Consider the following 21,941-nt stretch of genomic DNA (forward strand, 5'->3'; position numbering starts at 1 on the left):
AGCAGTATAGAAGCTTGAATTCTACTTTAGTGATATTCTTGAAATACAGTAGGCTTCTCTGCCAGTAAACGTGTGCTAGCATTACTTCATTAATGAAGAGGAAAAAAAAAATCTAAGTACCAGTTTATGTGATCCTTATCTATTTTTATTTTTATTTTTATTTTTATTTTTATTTTTATTTTTATTTTTATTTTTATTTTTATTTTTATTTTTATTTTTATTTTTATTTTTATTTTTATTTTTTTTACTTCCATGCAAACCTGTCATTAGGGGCAATTTCACTTTCTTTACATGAATTACTTGCTTTTTCCCCCCTCTTTATATACTGTTTGAACTTCATATTTTTACAGTACAATGAAGTAATTTTTACCTTGAAAGCAGATCAGGTGTGTCATTTTAAAGATTATTAATAAAATTAGTTGATTGTGAATACTTTAGTGAACTCCAACAATATTTAATTTTGAAGTCTGCAGAAATTGTCAGTAAGAATGTATTTAATAAATTTCCTTTGTGTTTCTCATCTTCCATGTGCTTCTTCAACAACACTTGTATCCATCATTTATATGAATACCAAAGTGGGTAGATAACAAATGAAGCATATTTGCTGGAGTCCACTTATAGTGAAGTTTACATGCTGAGTTTTCCATTCCTTGTTCTATCAATTTCTGTTGTTTAATTTGTAATCTATTGTTTTGAGCATAGAAGACTTGAATGTCAAACAAGACCCAACAATGCGTAGAAGGTAACAGGTAAGAATATACAGAAACTTGTACAAGGCAAAAGCATCTGAGAATGGTGTCCTGAAAAGGTTTATATAATCTTTGGATATTCTTGATGTGCTTCCGACACTGGTTTGTACCAGATAGTGCTTAGGAGTTGCTTCCCTTGGTTACCTGAGGAACTGTATCACAGAGGACAGCTTAGCAAGTGCAGAGGATATAGCTGGACATCAGGCATGGCACTTGTAGCATCTAAGCTGGCTGGGGGGGTCTTAGTGCCAGTACTCACTGCTCGATGAATTTTGCAGTGACCAGTGGTGTCTTTTAGTGTCCTGGTTACCTCATTCCTTTCCTTAGCAAGAAAATGTAAATTTACATGTATGGTAGAAAAATTACTGCTTTGCAGTCAATGTTACTTTCTTGTTTATCTAGCATTCTTAGTCTGTTCATATTTCCATTAAATAACTTCAGCAGTGCCAGCATTCCTGAAGGGTGGTCACATGAACTTGACAGAGCAGCATGTATTCTGAGCAGACTTTGTTTGCTGGAGGCCTGCTTCCCACTTCCCTGGGGATGTTTTCAGCCTCTGTTCTAGCTCTAGAATGGAGTTTTGGGAGAGCAGTCCTTAATTACCAAGCGAAACATAGGAGAGTGAATGTGTGTGGGATGAATTGCTGGGAGGGGAGACCTGTTGTGCTTTCTCTTCTGTTGGCTCTTCTTGGTCACAGAAGTCCAGCTCTGGCCTCAGTCAAAGTTTTCATCTTGAGTGGTTCTTTACTTAACCAACAGATGTGGCTGCTTACAGACTTTGTTTACACAAAGTGCCATTACTGTTTGTGCAGAGCCTGCCCCCCCCAAGTCACTAACTTTGTTTTATTCAGTTATAGAGAAAATGCTAGGGGACTTGTTCTGAATTATTCTGACATATCTGTGATAATCTCAGCATGTTCTGCTTTATATAGGATTTCAGTTGTACTATGAAATTACTTTGCAAGGCTGTGTTGAAGCATAGCACCTCAAAATACCTAAAAGAAAACCTTTTCAATTTGTGAGCTGAAAGGACCTTTTCTGTAAATAGGGTTCTGTATGTTCACCTTACAAGATGCATGCTTTTCTATGCATAAAACTTGAAGCAATAGAGAGACCTGTTTGTGTCCATGATTAAACTGCTTTCCTTGTTGGTGTAGGGGGCAAGTGGTAGCTCAGGCTGTGTGCTTTCTAAAGCAGGAATCCTTGTTTTGTGTGTATCTGTGAGGTGTCATGTACACCTATGGCTTTGTATAGAAGCAACTGTTCAGAGCCTACCTGGGCCATTCACACTTGTGCAGCCCTGCAGCCAGAACGAAGCCCTGCAACACTGGAGTCCAGAGCAGTTTGGACTTGGACTGGGTCACTTGCATCAAGAAGTCTTTTAAAATAGTCAGGTAGGTCATTGAAATAATTTGAAAAGATTAGTTAAGTTATTGCTCAGCCAGTGAAAACATGGATATCTTCTTAGGATGCTTATTCTGCTGTCAGTTAAGACATCTTTAAATAGACAGAATGTCTTGGCTTTCCCAGTTAATGAAAGCAGTTTTACCTTTCCTCCTGATGCTGCTCTTGAAAAAGTTTAAGAACTGTTACATGCTTTTTGTGGTTACAGGTCATTAAACTTCAGTCTCTCTAATCCAACATCAGTTCAAAACTTGACAATTGTTGTCCAGTTTGTTTAGTAGTTAAGCTCTTAACTGCTTTGTTCCTTTGCATAACCTTCTTCATTGCCGTTGGTTTTTATTAATTATATGAAAAATGTGTTAATGTGAAACAAATCACAGAGCATCCACAGTGTCTGGATTACTTTGTGGAGTTTCTGTTTGGATGATGTATTTGGCATGAGAGTTTGTTTCATCCTGAAGTACTGGGAAGTGAGATTTACCTGAGTGTTGACCCCCTTGGGCCTATTCTGAAATGAGCTGTATATTTTGAGCAATCCTACTCAGCAAGATTTTAAGTGAAACAAGTGCACTGTCAAAAGCCCTTCCAGTGCCCTAGCAGAAAGCATGAAATAGTTCCGTATATCTGATGATGGCTTCCCAGGAGAAGATCCCCTGGTGCAACGTGTGGCTTGGTGGAATGCTGAACCATGGAGAGCACCTGTGTGTACCTGATGTGATACTGGGCTGTGGTGCATTGCTTGCCATGGACCAGAGGCCAGAGCACCGAACGAATCTTCTTTAGAATTTGAGTTTTGAATCAAATCTATATTCTAAAACAAATAGGCTTTGGAGCATTTGTGATGGTTGAAAACATGGGTTACAGTGAACACAGTCTTGAGGGCCACTTCTGTATGGATTTATTTTCATTCCTTGATCCAGCACTGTAAGAGAGAGATTTATTTGTTGGCATTTGGAGTTGGTGAACTTGATTCTTAATGAGATCTGCCCTTCCTTGGCCAACACGTTCCTTGCATGGTGTCTGCCCGTAGCATTCTGTGCCAGTGGTGACTTATGGGCCCTGCAGCCTTGGCGCTGTCCCCTGTTGTGGGAGCGTGGGCGACTCAACTTGCTCCTCCGGGCAGCGCTGGGCTTCCCTGGAGAAGCACTCCTTGACCCTTTGTACTTCACATACAGTATCCGCCTTGCGGGCGGGCTCCAGCCTGTGTTTGGAATGCGTAGCTAACGCGTTCCACTTGGGTCCATCGTTCCATTCCATAATGTTAGCTTTAATTGGCTGGTTTTAAACTTTCATGTACAATTTCGTCGTACACGGTAAATTACCACCCTCTTCGCCTTTTCTGAAGAGCAAGGAACTACAATCCAGGCTGCTCTTCCCCTTGCTGCCTTTTACTGTTGCCCCTGAGGTCTTTCAGAGGCAGCAATGATACGTAATGTTTCTGCTGGAAGACATACCTTGTAACTGGTATTTTTCCTCTAATCTCACAAGACTGTCTTTTATCGTTGTGTTTTTTGGATGGACTTTTGCACTTGGAAATGGGATTGTCACATCTTGTCCAAATAAACATCTCCAATTTAGTATCTGTTGCCTAACTATGCCTAGTGTGGCTGGATATCCAGTGTGTTCTCCAAGTGATAGTTTAGTTAAAAAATACTTAATTTGCTTGTTTGTTTCAGGACAGAGTCAGCTGTTACCAAGGTTTGTTCCTGCTCTACGTGAATACGTTTCTATGTGCTTCAGAAATGTCATTATTTCTTCGAAGGGTAGAAAGAAGTTTCTCCTACTGTATGGATTTCCATCTGAACATCAGCTGCAGCTAGTTTGGAGAAAGAGGAATAGTTTAGTTATGCGAGGAGTAATAGTAGTGACTGCATATAGAAGCAGTCTTGCAGTTGAAGCTCCAAGCAGTGATGAGCCTCTTGTTCATACTTGGTTTGAGTAAAATAAAACAAAGCCTGCCTTTATCCTCCATAACAGGCTTACGAGCTCATGTTTCGGCTTTTCCTTTCCCCTCCCTTTCTGCCATGGGCTCTGTCTTTTTTTTTTTTTTCCCCGTTTGCTGAACAGACAGTAGCTCTCCACAGTATTTTTAATCTCAACAAGACATCCAGCAGCTGATGATGCGCAAGTGTTGCACCAACAAAGGCGGGATGATGGCTGCAGCATTCCACGTTGGACGTTTTTGGCTGCGGATCCATCTCTTGTGACCACTGGTTCCTCCCAGCACAGCGTGTGAGCTGCGGGCAGGCGGCTGTGTTCCATTGACTCCTGTTGTGTGCCTCCACTCGCCTTACTGCAGGCTTCCCCAAAAAGTCCTGGCTGGAGTTGTACGGTTTGAGATGAAAGAGCCTGTTGTCTTGTTGAATTATCTCTGTCCTGTCTATACTTAAGCAAAGCTGGCAGGTAAAATATGAAACAACAGAACAAAAGCTGTTATAGTAACATCATAAGCTAGATTAGAATGTATTTATTTAGTTCTAGGCCTGTTGCGTGTTGCCCACCGAGCAGCAGAAGTCGACTCAGAGGAGTTTCCTGCACAGAAGGCTGTCCACCAGGATAAATACATCATAAAATGCATTTCCCCTAGATGTTAGGAATGTCTTTGGGAATGGAATACAATTGAATTTGAAGGTGATTTAAACGTATGCTCATGGATGTGGAGGAGCCATCAGGATCTTCCATCTTGAGAAGCTAGTTTTTTTTTAAACTAGTTTTTAAATCCTAAAGTAGGAATGTCTTCAGTTTATTTTAATACTCGGGTGCAGCACTTGAAGTTACTGGTTAGTTTGGGAAGTGCTTGAAGAGAAGGCAGCTCAGGACGCTGTTTGGTCACTAACAGTGTGGCTGCTGGACACTGTTTTCAGATGGGCTCAAGAACTTCCTCCTTACATCTGAACTCCTTGAATCCACACAAAAATCTGCTTAGGTCATAACATTTAGCCTTGCAGGATTGTTTTTACTGTGCAAATAAACTACCAGAAATTGATTTATAATCTAGCAGTGCTTCATGGACATGCCTGTTTGTTAGGTATGTGTTCCTTCCGAGCAGAAAGCCTTTGGAGCCCCTCAGTCTTGTGCTTGGCCGCTGCAGTCAGGTACTCCTACTCAGCGCGAAGTTCCCGATGTAATTAAGGAAAGTTGGGCTGATGTCTTGATTTCTACCTGAATGCATCATTAAGCATTACAAGAGGGGAAATTAGGCCACGGGGTTGGTGTCTTATTCTTTATTTTTTTTTGCTTCCCTGCTTTTGGTAAATCTTATTTTTGATGCAAGGGCAGTTCTGTCGCCAGCCAGTCCAGCACGCGTAGACACTCCCCCCGCCATAAAACAATGAACACATTCAGGCACAACTCGTGTTTTCAGTTATTAAAAAACGGAGCCGTCTGTCTCTGCCTGTGACTTTAATCTTTAAGCCTTTATTCCCCGTACCCCACCCCCTCTTTCTTTCCCCAACCTTTTGTTTGTGAAGTGCAGGGCTACAGGATACGTGGGCCAGCACTTTCTGAATGTATTGTACATTCCCTTGGCAATTACAGATGTTTGTATCCCTGACTGATGTTATTTCAGTATTGTGAGGGTGAAGAAAAAAAATTAAAAATGCTTTAAAAATGTTTTTCTTTTTAAAAATATATTTATATTTATCTTTTTGGAGGAGGGGAATAAATTTTATACTTTTTAATTGCTTTTATTTAAGAAAATCTTGTTTGTTGACCTTGGATGAAAAATTCTTGAGAGCTGTGTGTGAGCGTTCCAGTAGCCAACTATAACTCTTCTGTAGGGACAGCGTGTTTCACGTGGTGTTGTGAAACGTATCTCATGCTGGGCTGTAGCACAGAACGAGCTCCTTGCTGTGGGGTCCATGACCTCTGCAGTACTTTATTTCTAAGACAGAAACAAGACAGCGTAAAGCTCAAAACACTTGGAGTTTGGATCACGCTAATGTATTTCTAGCTCTGCATGGAAACCAGATTGTTTTGTTTTGTTTTTAATAGAGTAATGATTTAGAATCTGCTGAATTAATGTTTTAGTTTTGGATTAGTGACTTGCAGAATTGTTCAAGGAGGATTATTTTTATTAGTCTCGTAGGACTTTATAGAGTTTTTTCATCTCTAAGAGGTTTAAAATCTATTTCTTACTGGAACTTCCTAAAGCTGCAGGTGCATGGTAGGCTATATGTTGTTGGACTGATAGAGGTAGAGAGAATGAGTAGCAAATCTGAGGTGTTAAAGCTTTGCACTTCCCTTGGGGATCTCTGTGCATTTCATGATCTCTCAGGTACTTGACCTAAAGCCTCGAATTTAAGTGGAGAAAGCTTAATGGGATTATGACTTTCTGGTTTGTTCCTCAGAAACTCAGGGACACAACTTTCATACCTGTATCTGCTTTCCCACTACATGCAGGCTGCTATTTGTGCATTGTGCATGTTCAGAGTTATTCATGCAAATGTGCATTCGGGTTGGTCTCTCAAATACTTGTTGCATCCCTCTGGGTGCTTACAGGTACTCTTCAATAATGATTCTCCAGTCCTTAGGGGAAGAGTTGTTCATTAACCACAGTACATTCTCTTTATCCTGAGATAACCAAGTACTTCAGTTGCGGATTGCTTCTGTAAGGATTTATGAAGTGTGCTGTTTCTTGCCTTGAAACACAGGCACAGATGTGATTGAATCCTAGATATGCTAAAGCGATTATATAATCTTACGAAAATTCTAAAAGAACTTGAAAAGATGAAGAGCTGATTGAAATATTGCTGATACAGAATACCGTATACAAAAAAATGTTCAAGTATTGTGCAGATATCTTCTTTTCTACTTGGAGTCCCTGTATATAATAATTTATTCACATATCTCTAAAAATATAGGCATTTCCAGGTGCTGCAGGTGCTGAAGGTGTTTTCACATTGTCTTCTCTCCTCTTGTCACCTCTCCAGTGTTTATGTTATTAGTGAAGCATCTCATAAACCTCACATATAACATTCCTAAAGCTGGGGGTTGTCTGTTCATCTCTGCTTGATGAGAACTGACTCTTTATAGATGGAGCAGAAGACTGGAGGCTGTGTGCAAGCCTGGCAGAGCTGGGGATGGATCTGTGTCCTTGTTCAGGCAGCCTCATGATTGGTAACTCTTTGGGATGTCTGATGACTTTTCTGCTTTTTAGCTGCTGCTTTTTGGTTTAAGATGTATCTTCAAATACTTCCAGTCTGCCCTCTTGGAAAGAAGGAGTAGAATGATGACACTTTGTACTTGAGTTGTGGTGTTCTTTTTTCCTTTGCATTTTATTTAGTGTACAATATTTATTTAGCTTTGATAGTCAAATATATTTAGCATTTTTATCTGCCATGTGATTGGCAATCTTGTAGACAGCTGGCATGAGTCAGTAAAAAGGCTTCTTTTCATCTGGTCTCTTCTCACCTGTTTGCTTTTCAGCATTTACCTTAAAGGCTTTATAGACTACCAGGGACCATTTATGATCAGCTGTTTAAGGCTCAAGTATAACAGTACAATAATTCCCAGAAGCATATATGGCAAAATACCCGTGAAGAAGGAGACTGAATCCTCAACTAACTGCTCATCAGGTCCCAGGAAGGCTTACTAGGATGCTGGGCATGCAGTGTCATCTGAGGATGTTACAGCAGGGTTTCAGATTTGTCTTATTCTTGTCTTGATTATTTTTTTGTTCTTTCCTTTCTTTCTAAATCATAGCCGTAGTGTTGGTAGATGTGCTGTACAGCTTATTACCTCGTTTTTTCAGGAACCTTCTTTCATGAGCGCAACTCTACACAGCAGTGGGCACTTCATTGCTAACCTGTACTTGAGCCTGTGAGACTATCAGTGCATTATAGGTGCCATTTTCCTGTGCCATATGAGGACCCAGAAATCTGACATGACTTTTGCTTGTAGTTCGAATGCCAAATTAAGGGACCAAACCTTTCCGTACTCTGTGTAATACAAACACGTAGTGCCAAAAAAAGTGGCGTTGCAAATGTTAATAACCCAATTGTTTTCTTCTCTTGTGCTTTGTTTTGCTTTCAAGTGTATGAAATAGCCTTCCCCCCCCCCTTTTTTTTGTATTATATGTCATAGATTGTGCTTCAAGAATGATGAGCCATATAATGACATTCAGGCTGAAATGTTAGCTAACTTTTGCTTTAGTTTTATGCAATATTCTGAATATTTAACTTCCCAGCTTTATTGGTTGTCTGCATTTGCATATGCATATGTATGAATGACACTTTAAAAAGTTAATGCTTGCTAACTAATTCACAATTTATGCACTCTCTTTTTCAAGCCAAGAAAGAAATTAATGCGGCTGAAATACCAAGGTGTTGTGCAATTCAGTGAACGTTCACTCTTTCTGTAGCAGTCATCTGTGTCTACTCAGGATGACTGTTGAATGTTTAAGATATGTAGGCGCTTTTAACCCCTTTCATAGTTAATGTTTTCAGCCTTAAATTAAGGATTGGATTCTGACTGGTTTGTGCTGTGTTTGTCCATATAGAGATTCAGGTCTATTAATGTATTAATGTGTGGAATCACAGAAAAGGGCATCACAGTGTATGGAAGAAGGATGATGTCTTCTCTCATGTTACTACATACCCGTTTTTACATGCGCTATATACTATAAGGTGTACTATATTCTAAAGTGGTACCAATCAGCACTAATTTAAAGGTTGGCACATCCCCATTATGTGCCTCATTGTCCTCTTTTTAGAGAGATTTTGTTTTCTTTCTCTTGCCTTACTTTATATGTTTTGTCATCGTATGTTGTTACATGGATTTTTCTCTATCAAAACTTGCCATACTGCATTTGTCTTTGTTCCTTGGTTTTGAGGCCACTTATCTTCCAGATTCCTTTCTCAGAACATGCTTAGATCTAAGAGTAGCACTGTATATTACACCCCTTGTGCAATCTACTACTTCACCTTTTGACTGAGCTTCAGTCAGCCATCTGAGCAGCTGGGCCTTTGCTTGTCTGCAGGTGTGCATCTTGGTCTTGGGAAGTGTGATCCATGGCTCCATGGGCACTGCTTCTCCAAATAGGCTGGCAGCAATGTGGGGCTCCTTACTTTCTCTGTGAAATCTTGCTGAAGATCTCGTGTTGGCCTTCCTTTTACCTGTATTCTAATGCCTTTTGGTGGGCTGTCTTTATTTTCAGGTATAGTTTTGCAGCAAAAGTAATCTGTTTAAGCTTACTCATATGGACAGTACTGCCACAGGAGGATCTGCATATATCATTAATTATTACATGTCGTCCCTCAGTGTTTCTCATCATAACCTTCACGGAGACATTATCTCTTTTGTGCTTCCTTCGCATGGACAATCGAGCTTATTGATGTATTCTAATCATGTTGTTTGTCCCTTTGAAGAACACAGTCTTGCCTCTGACATGTTAGACAAAAGGAAGGGTAAGGGCCCACGGGTCCTTTAACATCTTCAGGACAGTGCTGCACTCTGGTTTATTTGAAAGATGAAATATATTCTTGTGTGATGTTTTTTTCTTCTCCAAGAGAATCCTTCTATTCCTCATTAGCAGTTATCTCTTTCCATCGCTTCCTATTTATATTTGAGTTGAATTCAAGATTACAAGTAAATAACCAAGAGGTTATTTGGCGTATCAGAAAAGTTGTTCTTAGGAGTGTGCTCTTGTGGCCATCCCTATTTCTCTTTGTAGCTCTTGGTTTAGGAAGGAGCTTGGTGCCTGGTTTTCATTTAAGGGGATTTTGTGCAACCAGAGGTTTCTTTATTGTTAGGGAAAAAAAAAATATCAAATATGCGTATAATTCTAAGCTTTACTGTGTATTCAGAAAGAAGGCTGTGGGTTGCCATTCTGACCCTTGCTATTGGTGATGCACCAAGCTATCCAGAGATGGAAGCTGTGCGGTCATTCTGTGTTTCCAGCTGCTGAAGCCTTCAGGAACAGCGTGCCTGGGAAAGGGTGGTGGGATGCTCGAGCTCCGCAAGTTCCTATTCTTTTCAAAGTGGTTCCTAATGCAAGTTGGTGTATCAGTTTTGATCCACGATTTGCATTGCTTTGCAGAGGATCACTTCATGTATAATTCACACGCTTCGGTTGTGTGCGCGTCTCTCCCTACCTCCTTTTTTTCTGCTTAAAGTTTGGAAGATTTCGTATCCCACAAAACATCTTCCTTATTCAGCACAGGGCCTCCCCCCACGGCACCTAGCGAAATCCTGCCCAGCTCATGGCATCTCCTGAGGTGTCGCTGTGTGTGAAAGCACAGAAGAATGTAGTCCTTTCTGAAATAGATTCCTTACAAGGAGGGGGGGGGGCTGGGAAAGGGGAAGTTTCATACTGGCTGCATGATATAGACAATATTTCCTGAGACAGGAGATACTAACCTCAAAGAATTTAAAATAAAACATTGATCTTTTTCACTTTTTTCAGGGGAATAGGGGAGGCAAAAATGGTAGAATAGTTGTTCTTTTTATCCTCTGTGCAGATGAAATCGATTAAACCTTAAAGACTCGCCTCAGTCCACCCGGTTTATTAATTGAAGAATTTCCTCTTCCCCAGAATGGGAAGTGCACATTAGAACAGAGCTTTGCCCCTGAGTAGCAATGATACTTGAGAACAGCACATTTTCTACAATCCGATTTTCTCTTCAGCACTAGAGGAAATCCTAACATGGTAAAAGCATATTGGGGAGGGAAAAAACAAAGTTGAAGGAAGTCCTCTTTCTTTTCCTTGTAAAGCATGAAATCAAATTATAGCCCGTGGCCAACAGTTATTTTATTTTTACATTTCAAATTCTTCTTTCTGCTTCCTTTTGGTGCCTGCGGACGGGAGTTGGACTGATGGTGCAAAGTCAGCTAAAGAGATGACAAATAGAGAAGGATGCAGTAGCTTAAATAAGCCCCAAATCAGCTGTGTTCACATTTGGTACCCATGTGCGTGTGGGACCCCTGTGCTGGCTCACATTGGGACCCCTTCTGTCCTGCTCTGCACTGCCCAGGTCTGACTGCAGCCTTTGTAGGGTTAGACTATGGGGAATCTAATGTAGTGCTGAGCTTCCACTTGCTGAAGTTGTAGTAGTTTTAAACACTCTAATACTCTTAATCTGCATTTGTTGAGGAGAAAACCATTCAAACTGTCCAAAATGTCTTCAGGTTTTTCTTTTTCAGCAATAGTGAAATTGCTGGTGAGTTTAATACTTGCAGTTTATAACTAAATGTGGGTGTAGTGTGTACATATAGAGGTGGTAATTGACAGTGTTGTACTTATTTATTCTGCTCCCATCCCCCCCCTCTCCCCCTTAGGCTTAAAAATGCCTTCATTAATTTACTGTGGATGTGCTGTAGGATTCCATCTCCATGCAGCTCAGTACTGGAGCTCAGGTATAGAGGTAATGTACAGGTGCGTGCTGCAGGTTGCACAAACAGGAAGGTTTTTGAGTTCCTGAACTTGCAGAGTTGCTAAAGCTTCTATGACGGAGGCTGGAAGGGATTTGCCATGTAAGATGTGATATTCTGTGCCAAAATAAACACAGCAATCACAGTGCTTTGCAGTTTGTAAAAAGTAGAGTCTATGGTTTGGGTACTCCTGTGATGTTTCCCTATGTATATGGTATGACAGGTCTGGTTTTAATACTTTTTGGTTTTGGCTTTCTGGAACAATAAGCCATTCACATTGTGAAAGCCTTCTCAGGAGCCCACTGTGCCTGACAGGAACACAGCCTGATGTGGGGGCTCGCCTGTAGTCCCACTGACAGCGTGGATCCTATTTAATGTGCAAGCAGTGGCAGCGAGGAGTTACTTCCTTGATGATGATCGCTGTCAGATATTCCCCAAAATTCAGAAGCCAGAGTAGATTGGACTTGAGTATAGATAGCTAGGGTAGACTTCTTCTTTCTCTTCTCTGAAAATGTCTTGCTAACGTCTTAGTTCTGTGATTCTTGTCAGTGTTGTGGTACAGATGAGTGCTGGTGCCCCCGAGTCCAGCTGCCACAGCTCTTGCAGGCTGTTCTCTGATGCAGTGCTGCCAGCCTTGTTGCTTGTCCCCATATCTGGCTGTCACCCAGACTCCCTCTGTTTGTGTTATCTTTGTGTTTGTTTTCCTTCACTCAGCAGACCATCTACTTCTTTACTTTGTTTTTCCACTGTGGTTTAGCCTCTTATTGTGCAATATAATTCCCATCTTTCTTACTCCCTTGTGTTTTCTGGTGACAACTAGTTTGTTTCACTTCCTTCTTGCAGGGCTGTAGTTGAGTGCAGTGATCATGAGAAGGATACCCTGATGGTGGGTAGTTTTCAAACTAAGTGAGAAATAATACTTTATGAGAAGTGTCTTCCTTTAATGTTCTTCAACACCACTTTTGTAGATGAAACATGTATCTGTGGGAGGTCATTTGAATACCTTAATTCAGCTGTATTCTAGATTCTGTGTCACCTACTTCAGTGCAATGAAGTTTTTCTTATTGCTGTGCTTCCTTGTATGCAAACCCATCCTTTGCGTGCATCTCTCCTTTGTTCAGGTTTGTTCCAATCCTGCTTGTCTGCTTCAAGGGCTTGGTATGGAAGCAATGACTGTCTGTACATCGTATTGACATGTAGGATGGTATTCTGTCCTGCTTTGAAAGAAAAAGTGCTTCATTTCCTTCTGGTTCCATTTGTTGCAGGACCCATGGCAGGCCTTCTGTGGTCAGACAGTGCAGATTTGCAGCGTGATATCATTGCCTTGTTTTATTCTTCTTGGTTGTGGAGCCTCTACTTGGTATGGCTGTAATATTTTAAAGCATCAATTATAAGGTCATTCCAGGTCAGATTATATACACAAGAACACGGTTATATAATCCATTCTTACTGTAGCTTTTTTAGTTAAATCTTGTTCCACTGTAGAAATATTCTTCAGGAGCATTGTTCCTTTTGTAGACCAAAATCCAACATGGTGGTAAGTTGATTTAATAGTCTGAAAGAGAGCTTCATGTTTGCAATTTAATTAAAACATATTGTAGGAATTTCCTAGGATTATTTACAGACTAAAAGAAGAGATGTTCTGAATGGGATGTTAGATGCTCTGGAGAGGTTATGTGCGTGCTGAGGCTGTGGTTTAGTCACCTTCCTATAAGTGATTTGTTAACTTTTACCATTATCCTTGTATACTTTGCTTTGATCTCCGTGGGTTACTTCACTTTTAAGTGTTTAATGAACTATTACACATGGATAAAGGGCAACTAAGAAAATGGGTAATAGAGTAAAACAAAATTCACGATAGCTGTACTAAGTCGAATACTTGTTAATTTGGCTGTATCGCTGTTTACTTGGCTGCAATATGTTTTCATGCAGTGTGTCTTGATTCATTTTCTGGTGGTTTTGGAGTTTTTCCATGGGCTGTACAGTTATTTTTCCTGTGTTCATCTTTTCTTTGCTGTGAAATGCCCCGAGGTAGACATTCTTGACCCTCTAGCAACTGGGCTGATGAGTTTAGTCGCTCTTTTCAAGTGTTACTAATAGATTCATAAATACAGCAATTACAAGTATTTGCTTTGTAACAAACGTGTTCAAAGCAGTTAATTTAGTGTTTCAAGATAAAGGGGCCCTTGTACTGAAACTGCATGTAACAGCTTCAGCACAGATTTTGTCTCCTGTTGGAGGGAAGAGATATTGCACCATACATAATGCATCACACGAGCCACCCTTTGCAGAACCAGAATCAGATCTGGTTGCTTTGACTTCATTACGGAGCACAGTGTCATACCCTCGCAGTCACAAGGCTTAGCTAAAACTTAAGCTGCGATATTGTTATTTCACTGAACGAATGAGCCGTCTTTTTATGGTATTAATGTTATTTTACTTCATGGTTTGATTTTAGTTACTAATTCCCTTTCATTTTTAAAGGTGTCATCTGTGCAGGGAGAATTACCATGCGGAGTAGTTTAATACAAAACACAGGCATTAAGTTTTACATACAAAAACCTCAACCCCTGCTGGATACACTCACAACAGTGCCTGCATGCTGATTGTTCACTGTTTTGTTCCACTTGAACAATTTTCATGCTGTTGTTTCCCCTTGTTTGCTGTTCTCCAGCTCCGTACTTCAGCGTGGCATGGAACATCCCAGCCTTTCGTGCAGCCCTGGTGAGAGCTGTTAGAATTGAAGCGAGTTCTAAATGAATTGCGTTCTTGAAACAATACAAATAAAAATACTTTAAAAGAGATAAACTTTATCTTGAGTTTGTCTTGGAGAGTATTTTGAAATGGCTGCTGAAAAGTTGTGCAGGAGCTTTGCAGATGTCGTCGTAAGCCAGCCAGCCCTCCGAGGCATCCATTATTTACATTTAGCATTCATTATTCCAAGATGAAAGCTTTGGTAGGTTGAAAATAGTCATTTGTAACCATAACTTTTTTCTTGTCGCCGTTCCCACCCACTCGTTCACCCATGCACTTCAGCCTCGGAATGATTTCCTATCCCAAGAGTTCATGGGAACTGGGAACAAGGGTGGCTGTTGTGACTGCCATTATAAAGACTGGGAAAAAAATGAAGTGGGTTGGAGAGGGCAAAAGAACAAGGAACTGTCGCATCGATTTCATGTTCTTCTGATCAAAAGCTTGGGACAAATATTAGAAGCACTTATGTTCCAAATGCTGCAGTTTACATGATTTCTTCTATTACATCTCTTAATGTGTTGGGTGTTTTTTGTCTTCCTGATAGTTCAGCTTTATGTTTCTTTTCCTGCTTCATATTTAAACGTTGTTACGTTGAAGTTGTTGCAGCTTCATTTTGGTTGTTCGGAGTATTTCAGTTCCCTGAAGTGAGGCAGTTCCTTAATGCCGTTAGTGGAAGGCCCAACATTCACCAAAACCTCCTTGAAAATGAAGCTGAATTCATGAAACTTGAGTTGCTTCAGTCAGAGGTTGAAGAGCTCATGAAAACACAGTTTACAAAATAATCCACAGGCACAATTGGTAACAGTAGCCTAAAATTTAGGATTTTTTTTTTCAGGTAAAGAAGATCTAAGAATCTGTTGTTTATGACTGATATGAGCTATGCTTATCACTGATGTAGAAATGAACTACAACTTACTACAATGCTGATGTATTGAAGGGTTTAAATCAGCTCTTCTTCATACTGAAAGCTTTTATGAATTTCCTTTGATTTGTAGTAAATCTCACCCTTATTTTTTAAATGCAGTGATGGTGTCCTTGCACTGTTAATGTGGGGGAACGTGTAAACAATCATGGGTTAGTATATTTTTATAATCTGATAGTAGTATATAAGGGCTTAAATTCCTGTTTTCAAGCATAGCCAGGCATTCGTTGCTTGCATTGATTGGTACTTTGTTCACAATTCTGGGCACGTGTACATATGCAGAGAGTTTTTATGGAAGCTATTTGAGAAACTGATCCTGAGCCTCTTTATGCTGCTGCAGAACTGACTGTGAATTCTTCTCCAGGTGCCCAGATTATTGATTTGATGATGCTTGTCATCGACGTGACAAAGGGGATGCAGACGCAGTCAGCAGAGTGCTTGGTGATCGGGCAGATTGCCTGCCAGAAGATGGTGGTAGTTCTGAACAAAATAGATCTCCTTCCAGAGGCGAAGAGACAAAGTGCCATTGAGAAGATGACTAAGAAGATGCAGAAGACCTTGGAAAATACAAAGTAAGTTAACAATAACATTAGCAGTTAACTTGTAACATAAATACTTGAACCATATTTCACTTTCAGCATTCTGCTGAATTCATCTGTCTGGCCTCTACTAGATGAGTCATAGATGTAGACCAGAAGAATAGAAACGTTACCAGAAATTCCAACTCAGCCCTGGATTTAGGAGTATCATGTACATAGAAATATCTCAGTGTGATTAAACTTTTCAGTTTAAAGGGCTGCTTTGAATTCGGATTGGATAAAACAAAGCCAGGAAGGCTGGGTGAAGCAGAACTTGTAGTTCGTGAACTTGTACATTTTCTTGTTTTCCAGATTTCTTTTTCTGCTGTAATGAAAAGAAAGAGTTAGACCTTTTTCTTTAACCCAGGGTTAAAGATGTGATTGCCTGAACTAGGGAGATAAAGGCAGCTTCTGGTGATCTTCATCTGCGACAGATCAGTATGGACAAGAATCTGATTGACAGTGTTCCTGAAGTTTCCTATAATGCAGCGTGACTGACTGGGTTGGTGTTTCAGTCTTGTTTTGCATGAAATAATTGAGGAAAATAATGAACAATGTGCAGGGAGATTTGCGATTGAAAATGCGGCTGTTATGAGGTGGGACAATAAAACAGAAACTCTTGTGGCTATTACACAATTTAGTGGTTTACACAAATAGAAGCAAAGCTTACTTTGTTCAGGGTCATGGGGGGACTGTATGACTCCAAGGTTTACAGCGTGGAGGTCACATTTTGATTTTGAGAATTGAGGGAAACAAGTACAGATGAGTCCCACAGGTGTGTCTTGAAAATGAGCAAATTGTCAGAACTGGAGGGGAAGTGAATTTTTGAAGCATGGGACATGTTAACTGCAAGGTCCTTTCTGCCAGCTCTCTTTTAAAACAAGGATGTGCATCAGTTGATAACAACAGCTGTGATTCCACATGGAGGAAAGCGGTCTGTCGTAATGTTTTAATTATTCATTTGAACTCCAGATCCTAGGAATGCTCATTTATTGGATGTGCCTGTGTATTGTTCTCATAACTAACATTCCTTTTTTGCAAGAATAGTCTGCCCTTTATGATGCATTGAAAGCTTTGCTACCCTGGACTGACTGCAAAGTGCCTGTCCCATTGTATGCTGGGCACATGTTTCTTGACAGCCTCTTTTCCAGTCAACTTTAAACTTCCAAATACATGCTTAACTGTTTTTGTATTTCTAAACTACTTTGAACAGCAGGGCGCATACTGAGACCATCTGACAGTTGCCTCAGGCCTCAGACACTTGTCAATGGGGTGTTTTCCAGGACTAGTTTACTTGCTGATTATTATTATAGGCAGAGGAAAGTAACATGTTGTAGTTTAAAAATTTATGATGCCATAAGTAAATGCAAACTGTTCCTATGAATGGAATTTCTATTTAATTGTAACTTCTGGCACATACTACCTTGTGTCTTTGTTTAACAGGATCTAAACACTGCTGACAACAAATCCAGGTTGTGGAGTGACAATTTTAGTAGGACTTAATCATATTTGGAAGTACCTCTAACGTCAGTATATGTGGTTACTACAGCTTATTCTGGCATTGGGGAAATGGAGTGAGGCAGAAGTCTTTATTGTAATATGTCGTCCTAAAGAGTTTCTATGAAAATAAGAGTTCTGAAAGTTTCATTGGTTAATCACAGAAATTTTCAGTGCACGTTTTTTTACCTTCTGTTCCCAGATGCTTCAGGGAAAATATACTGGATTCTCTTTTTGCTACTCAGTGATCTCATTGTACAGAACTTAGTGCTTTTTCTTTACTGTAGTTCATTCCCTTTTTGAGATGAGATCTATGATTTGGGGTGGAGGAAGAATCACAAGGCTGACAGCACTCATGACTTTTGGTCTGAATCTACTGAATAAGAGTCATTTATTTTTCAGAGCTAAGCCATTATTTTACTTTTACTGTTGATTTATTGTTCCATTACTTTAACAAATATGTGTATTTAACATGGTTAATCCTGAATTGTGAAAAAAATGCAGTAATAACCTGACTTACAATCTGATTTCCATTTCCAAAATGTAGGCAAAGCAAGCTTACAGATCAGCTGAACTATAGGTTGTGTTCTAGGGAGCAAAAGTCACAAATTCAATCAGCGGACTCTAAAAAATAACAAAGCAGCTGCTGAATATTAAGGGCTTGAAGAACAGAATTCATTGCAAGAGAAAAGCTGAAGTGGGGTCAGCTGTTCTGCTCTTTTCAGAAGCTTTGCATGTTTGAGATTGTTATATAAATTTTCATTTCAGTAGAATTAGACCTTTCCACTGTCTGCAAACCTTGCACACTGTCTGCACACTCAGGTAGATATCGTGTCATCTTGCATTTGGCTCCTGTTTGGAAGGTTATGGCTGTACAGCCAGGACTGTAATTGTTCTAATGAAAGTTGAAAATGGAGTTAGTCTCCAGGTAAGCTAGCTTGAATTCAGAGCCACTCTGATAAAGCTGTGTAATGTGTTCTTGTTTCAGAAATGGCGTCTTGCTTTCAGTGTCAGTCAAAAGTTGAATCTGTGCCTGATGCTGAACAGAGTTAAAGATTTCATGGTGAAGTTCAGTAGCACAAATTCCAGTAATTAAACATAAATAAATAAATCTATAAATTGTCTGTTATTCACTTAGAGGAAAAAACAGATACATCAGGTTCTGAGACAGTTTCTTTGCCTTCACAGTCTGGTTTACACATGTGGGAGATCTGTGGTCTAATGGTGGGTCTAATTCTCTCTTTCAGGTTCTGTGGGTGTCCTATTGTCGCTGTTGCAGCAAAGCCTGGTGGACCAGAAGCTCCAGAGTCTGAGAATCCACTTGGTGTTTCTGAATTAATTGAGGTACTTGCTGAAGAACTTAATGCTATAAAATGTGCTTGAGCATCTTTAAGTCTTTTAGAGTCATGATATATTAGTATCCAGGACTGAAGAACTGCTGCCTTAATTCAGTTTGATGGGACCTAATTGATCAGGGATTCCTTCTAGTGAGTGGAGGAGTTGCAGATCTGTGCCCCAAAAGTGGTTCTCCTTTTCCAGCTTCACATTCTTTGAATAGCTGTCTTGTGAAGCCACTATCACACATGCTGAAGTGTTTTAAAGTTGACAGGAACTACAAAGCATAATAAATAAAAATTGCTTTAAAATTCTGCCAAATCATTGCTAGGTGTTATTTTAGAATTAAATCATGAATGGGAATTGCTAAGTCAGGGCCCGAACTAATGATTGAGCACCTGGGGAAGGGACACAGCCAGCTCTGAGAGCACAGATGAAAGCAATTCACCTTTGCAACTGAAAAGGGTGGAACCAGGTTCTGCCTGCTCCCTAAGCCTCATTTAAGGGCTGGCTGCCTCAAGAGAAGGTTCCCTAGCTGGACCATTCCTCCTTTTGGAGTATTTGGCAAGCCCTGATCCTTGGGATGATTTTTTGTTCTTTAATTGGATTACGACTATCACCCTTTTTTAGGTAATTTAATACTGGTTATCTGCGATCTCCTTTCCTGCACACCTCAGTTAGGGGAGAACAGCGAAGCGGTGAATTCATGCACTCAGAAATCGGACATAGGTGAATGTCTCCTTCCTTCAAATGGGTGCTATGACAGGGTTTAAGTGTATGATTCTTTATTCTAAATAACCTGTGCTTCGTTGTGGAGGACGGACAGAGCTGAGCTACTGAAGAGACAGTCAGCATTTTGTTTTAATTCTCATTATTCTCTGTGTGGCCTCTTAACTCCGATCAAATACTGCTCTGCTGTTAGAATATTTAATTTCCTTCTGGTCTTTTCTTTGGCACTCATCAGTGATTATTTGAACACTTGACAAATAGTTAATTTACTTTGAAAAGACCTATAGGAAGCGTAGAGGTGACTGATCCTGTATTTAGATTGGGATGCTGGGAGACAGAGGAGGTAAGTCCAATAAGTTTACTAACGCTGCTTGCCATATTTAAAGCAGTAAAGACCTCTTCTGGGATGTACTTGCCAGTTTTGATAGCAATTGTGAGTGTTTAGCGCTGTGCTTACTGTACAGTAAATAAGTAAGCAAAGGTTTAAACAGATGTTTTGTTAAGGAAGATTATTGTGATGGAAAGATAATGTGTAATAAATGGAACTGCTCACTGATGTTGAAGGCTCACAGTGAACTCCCCAGAGGAGCGATCTCTAGAGAAAGAGATTCTTCCTCAGTGGCTCTAGGAGAGGTACAGCCAGGCTCCACTCCTTCTGGTAGCACAGCTGAATTACCTTTACCTGTGCTTACGCAGCTGACTCATTGCTTGCCTCAGGTGGTCAATCAGAGGTTCAAGCTGTGATCAACAGTTTCCCATACAGTTTACCAAGGTTTGAGGTTTCCATTTGAACAATCTGAGGTATTCAACCAGTGATCACCTTTGGTCATGATGGGGTTCTGGAATTAGTAAGTGTAGAATCCGTTCTCTAGAGCAGCCCCACCTGCCCTTAGAATGAAACTCTTTCTCTGTGATACTGTGACTTGTTTACTGCATGTCTTGCACTTCTGCAAAAGATAACGTGCATGGCTTGTGTTTGTCTTGTAACTGAATGAGGCAGAGCCTGGAAAAAGCTGTTTAGTGGTATAACTAGCACTATATCAAATGCATGTGAACAAGAGAAGGTTGTAATGCAAGCTAATGCTTCAGAGGTATCATTAGTTCTAGCAGTGCTGAATTTCTGTTTTTTGTGAGAATAAGTTTTGAGGCTTTAAGAAAAATGGATTATATGGTAAATTATTTGACATGTAGCTTATACAGTGAAGGGCAGGATGTGTAGGAGTGCTGTTTGAGGTAGATGAGGGGTTCGGCTTGTACCAGTCTTGTCATCTCTTCTGTGAATAAATGTTAAGAGGTATTAGTAGAGCTGGTAAATGCTATGTGAGCCCTGCCATCGAGCTTCAAGGAATTGCCCTTTTTCTCGTTGATGAGGCTCCCTCTCCATTGTTCTCCCATTTAGACTTTGACTTAACCTACTGTTTTTGGCCTTAAAAACAGATACTAAAAGCAGTGCTATGTTTATATGCGGATATTGTAACAGGCAGAGATCAAAAGTGATTGGAGACAGAGGTGAAACAGCTCCTCTGAACCACTGTTAGTATGTGACTGCATTTTTATCATTAAGGCCTGATGACAGTGATGATGTGTTTTAAGAAAGTTATTTTAGAGAATTTCTCTAAAAAATGCTTAGCTATTTTTCTTAGTGGCTTGATCCTCCATCAAGTGTTAACGTAAATCTGAAAGGGAAGTTGACTGAAAGAACTTATATAATAGTTTTTCTGGGAGAGTGGCAGGGATGGGGCACTAATACCTTTATGTAAGTTAATTTGCACTAAATCAAAAAAGCTGAAGTAGCAAAAATACTCTATGAAACTGTACTTTGGGACAGGTGGGAAGGGGGAAGACAAGGATACAGGGTTGTTTTTTTCATTTTATTTGCTGCAGTGTCTAAATTGAGTTTGGCAGCAACTTCATTGCCAGTGCAGTTTTGCTAACCAAGCTAAATGTGCAGCACCAAATCTTTCTAAGGCAGAAAATCGAACTGTTCCTGCTGCTAATTGTACATCTCCTCTATGGCACGCACAGTTAATTTGACATTGGTGCGTTCTTAGCTCATTGGGAGATGCTTGAAGTCAGTAAAGCTGCAAGGCTGTTCAATCAATCATCTGCTTGCCTTCCTTTCGCTGTATGGCTGTCATGACTTTTCACCCTGGCATGGTTCTGCTTTTATCTTTTATTCAGGTCCTGAAGTCTCAGGCTTACCTGCCATCGAGAGACCCCTCGGGTCATTTCCTTATGGCAGTCGACCATTGCTTCTCTATCAAGGGTCAAGGCACAGTGATGACAGGGACTATTCTTTCTGGCTCCGTTAGCCTTGGTGACAATGTGGAGATTCCTGCCCTGAAGGTGAGTCTCTCACTCCTCTCAATTTTCCTAATAGAAGGAGGTGCTCGACAAAGAAGAGAGTGTTCTCCAATCTGAAATTATTCCATTATTTTTCTGATACTCAAATATAATCTAAGCTAATAATAGTGAGAGACTTGAAGATTTTTTTAGTTAACATAGCTAGTGAAGTCACCTGCTTTTAGTTGAATGAAGAAGAAAGAAGTCTGACTTAGATTTTCAACTTCAGGAAAGCAAAGTGAGTGTATTTCCAAGATGGGA

At 40.2% G+C, this 21,941-nt stretch overlaps 1 protein-coding gene across 7 annotated transcripts in view; it reads left to right on the top strand.

Annotated features, from left to right (window-relative positions):
* EEFSEC (eukaryotic elongation factor, selenocysteine-tRNA specific) overlaps positions 1–21,941 on the top strand; it is a 103,774-nt gene that overhangs the window by 11,629 nt on the left and 70,204 nt on the right. For 4 of the 7 annotated variants that reach the window (XR_014934623.1, XR_014934624.1, XM_015875392.3 and 1 more), the window contains exons 2-4: positions 15,563–15,770; positions 18,521–18,617; positions 21,519–21,683. Coding sequence is in view for 4 of the 7 variants with exons in the window: in XM_015875392.3 (XP_015730878.2) it covers positions 15,563–15,770; positions 18,521–18,617; positions 21,519–21,683 (470 nt within the window). In the remaining 3 variants the exon portion in view is untranslated. The remainder of the gene's footprint in view (positions 1–15,562; positions 15,771–18,520; positions 18,618–21,518; positions 21,684–21,941) is intronic. The other 3 variants (XR_014934626.1, XM_015875395.3, XM_085516337.1) reach the window with 1 other exon arrangement.

Source organism: Coturnix japonica, chromosome 15 (genome assembly GCF_054131305.1).
Source record: "Coturnix japonica strain WE chromosome 15, WE-NBRP24, whole genome shotgun sequence".
NCBI classification, from domain to species: domain Eukaryota; kingdom Metazoa; phylum Chordata; class Aves; order Galliformes; family Phasianidae; genus Coturnix; species Coturnix japonica.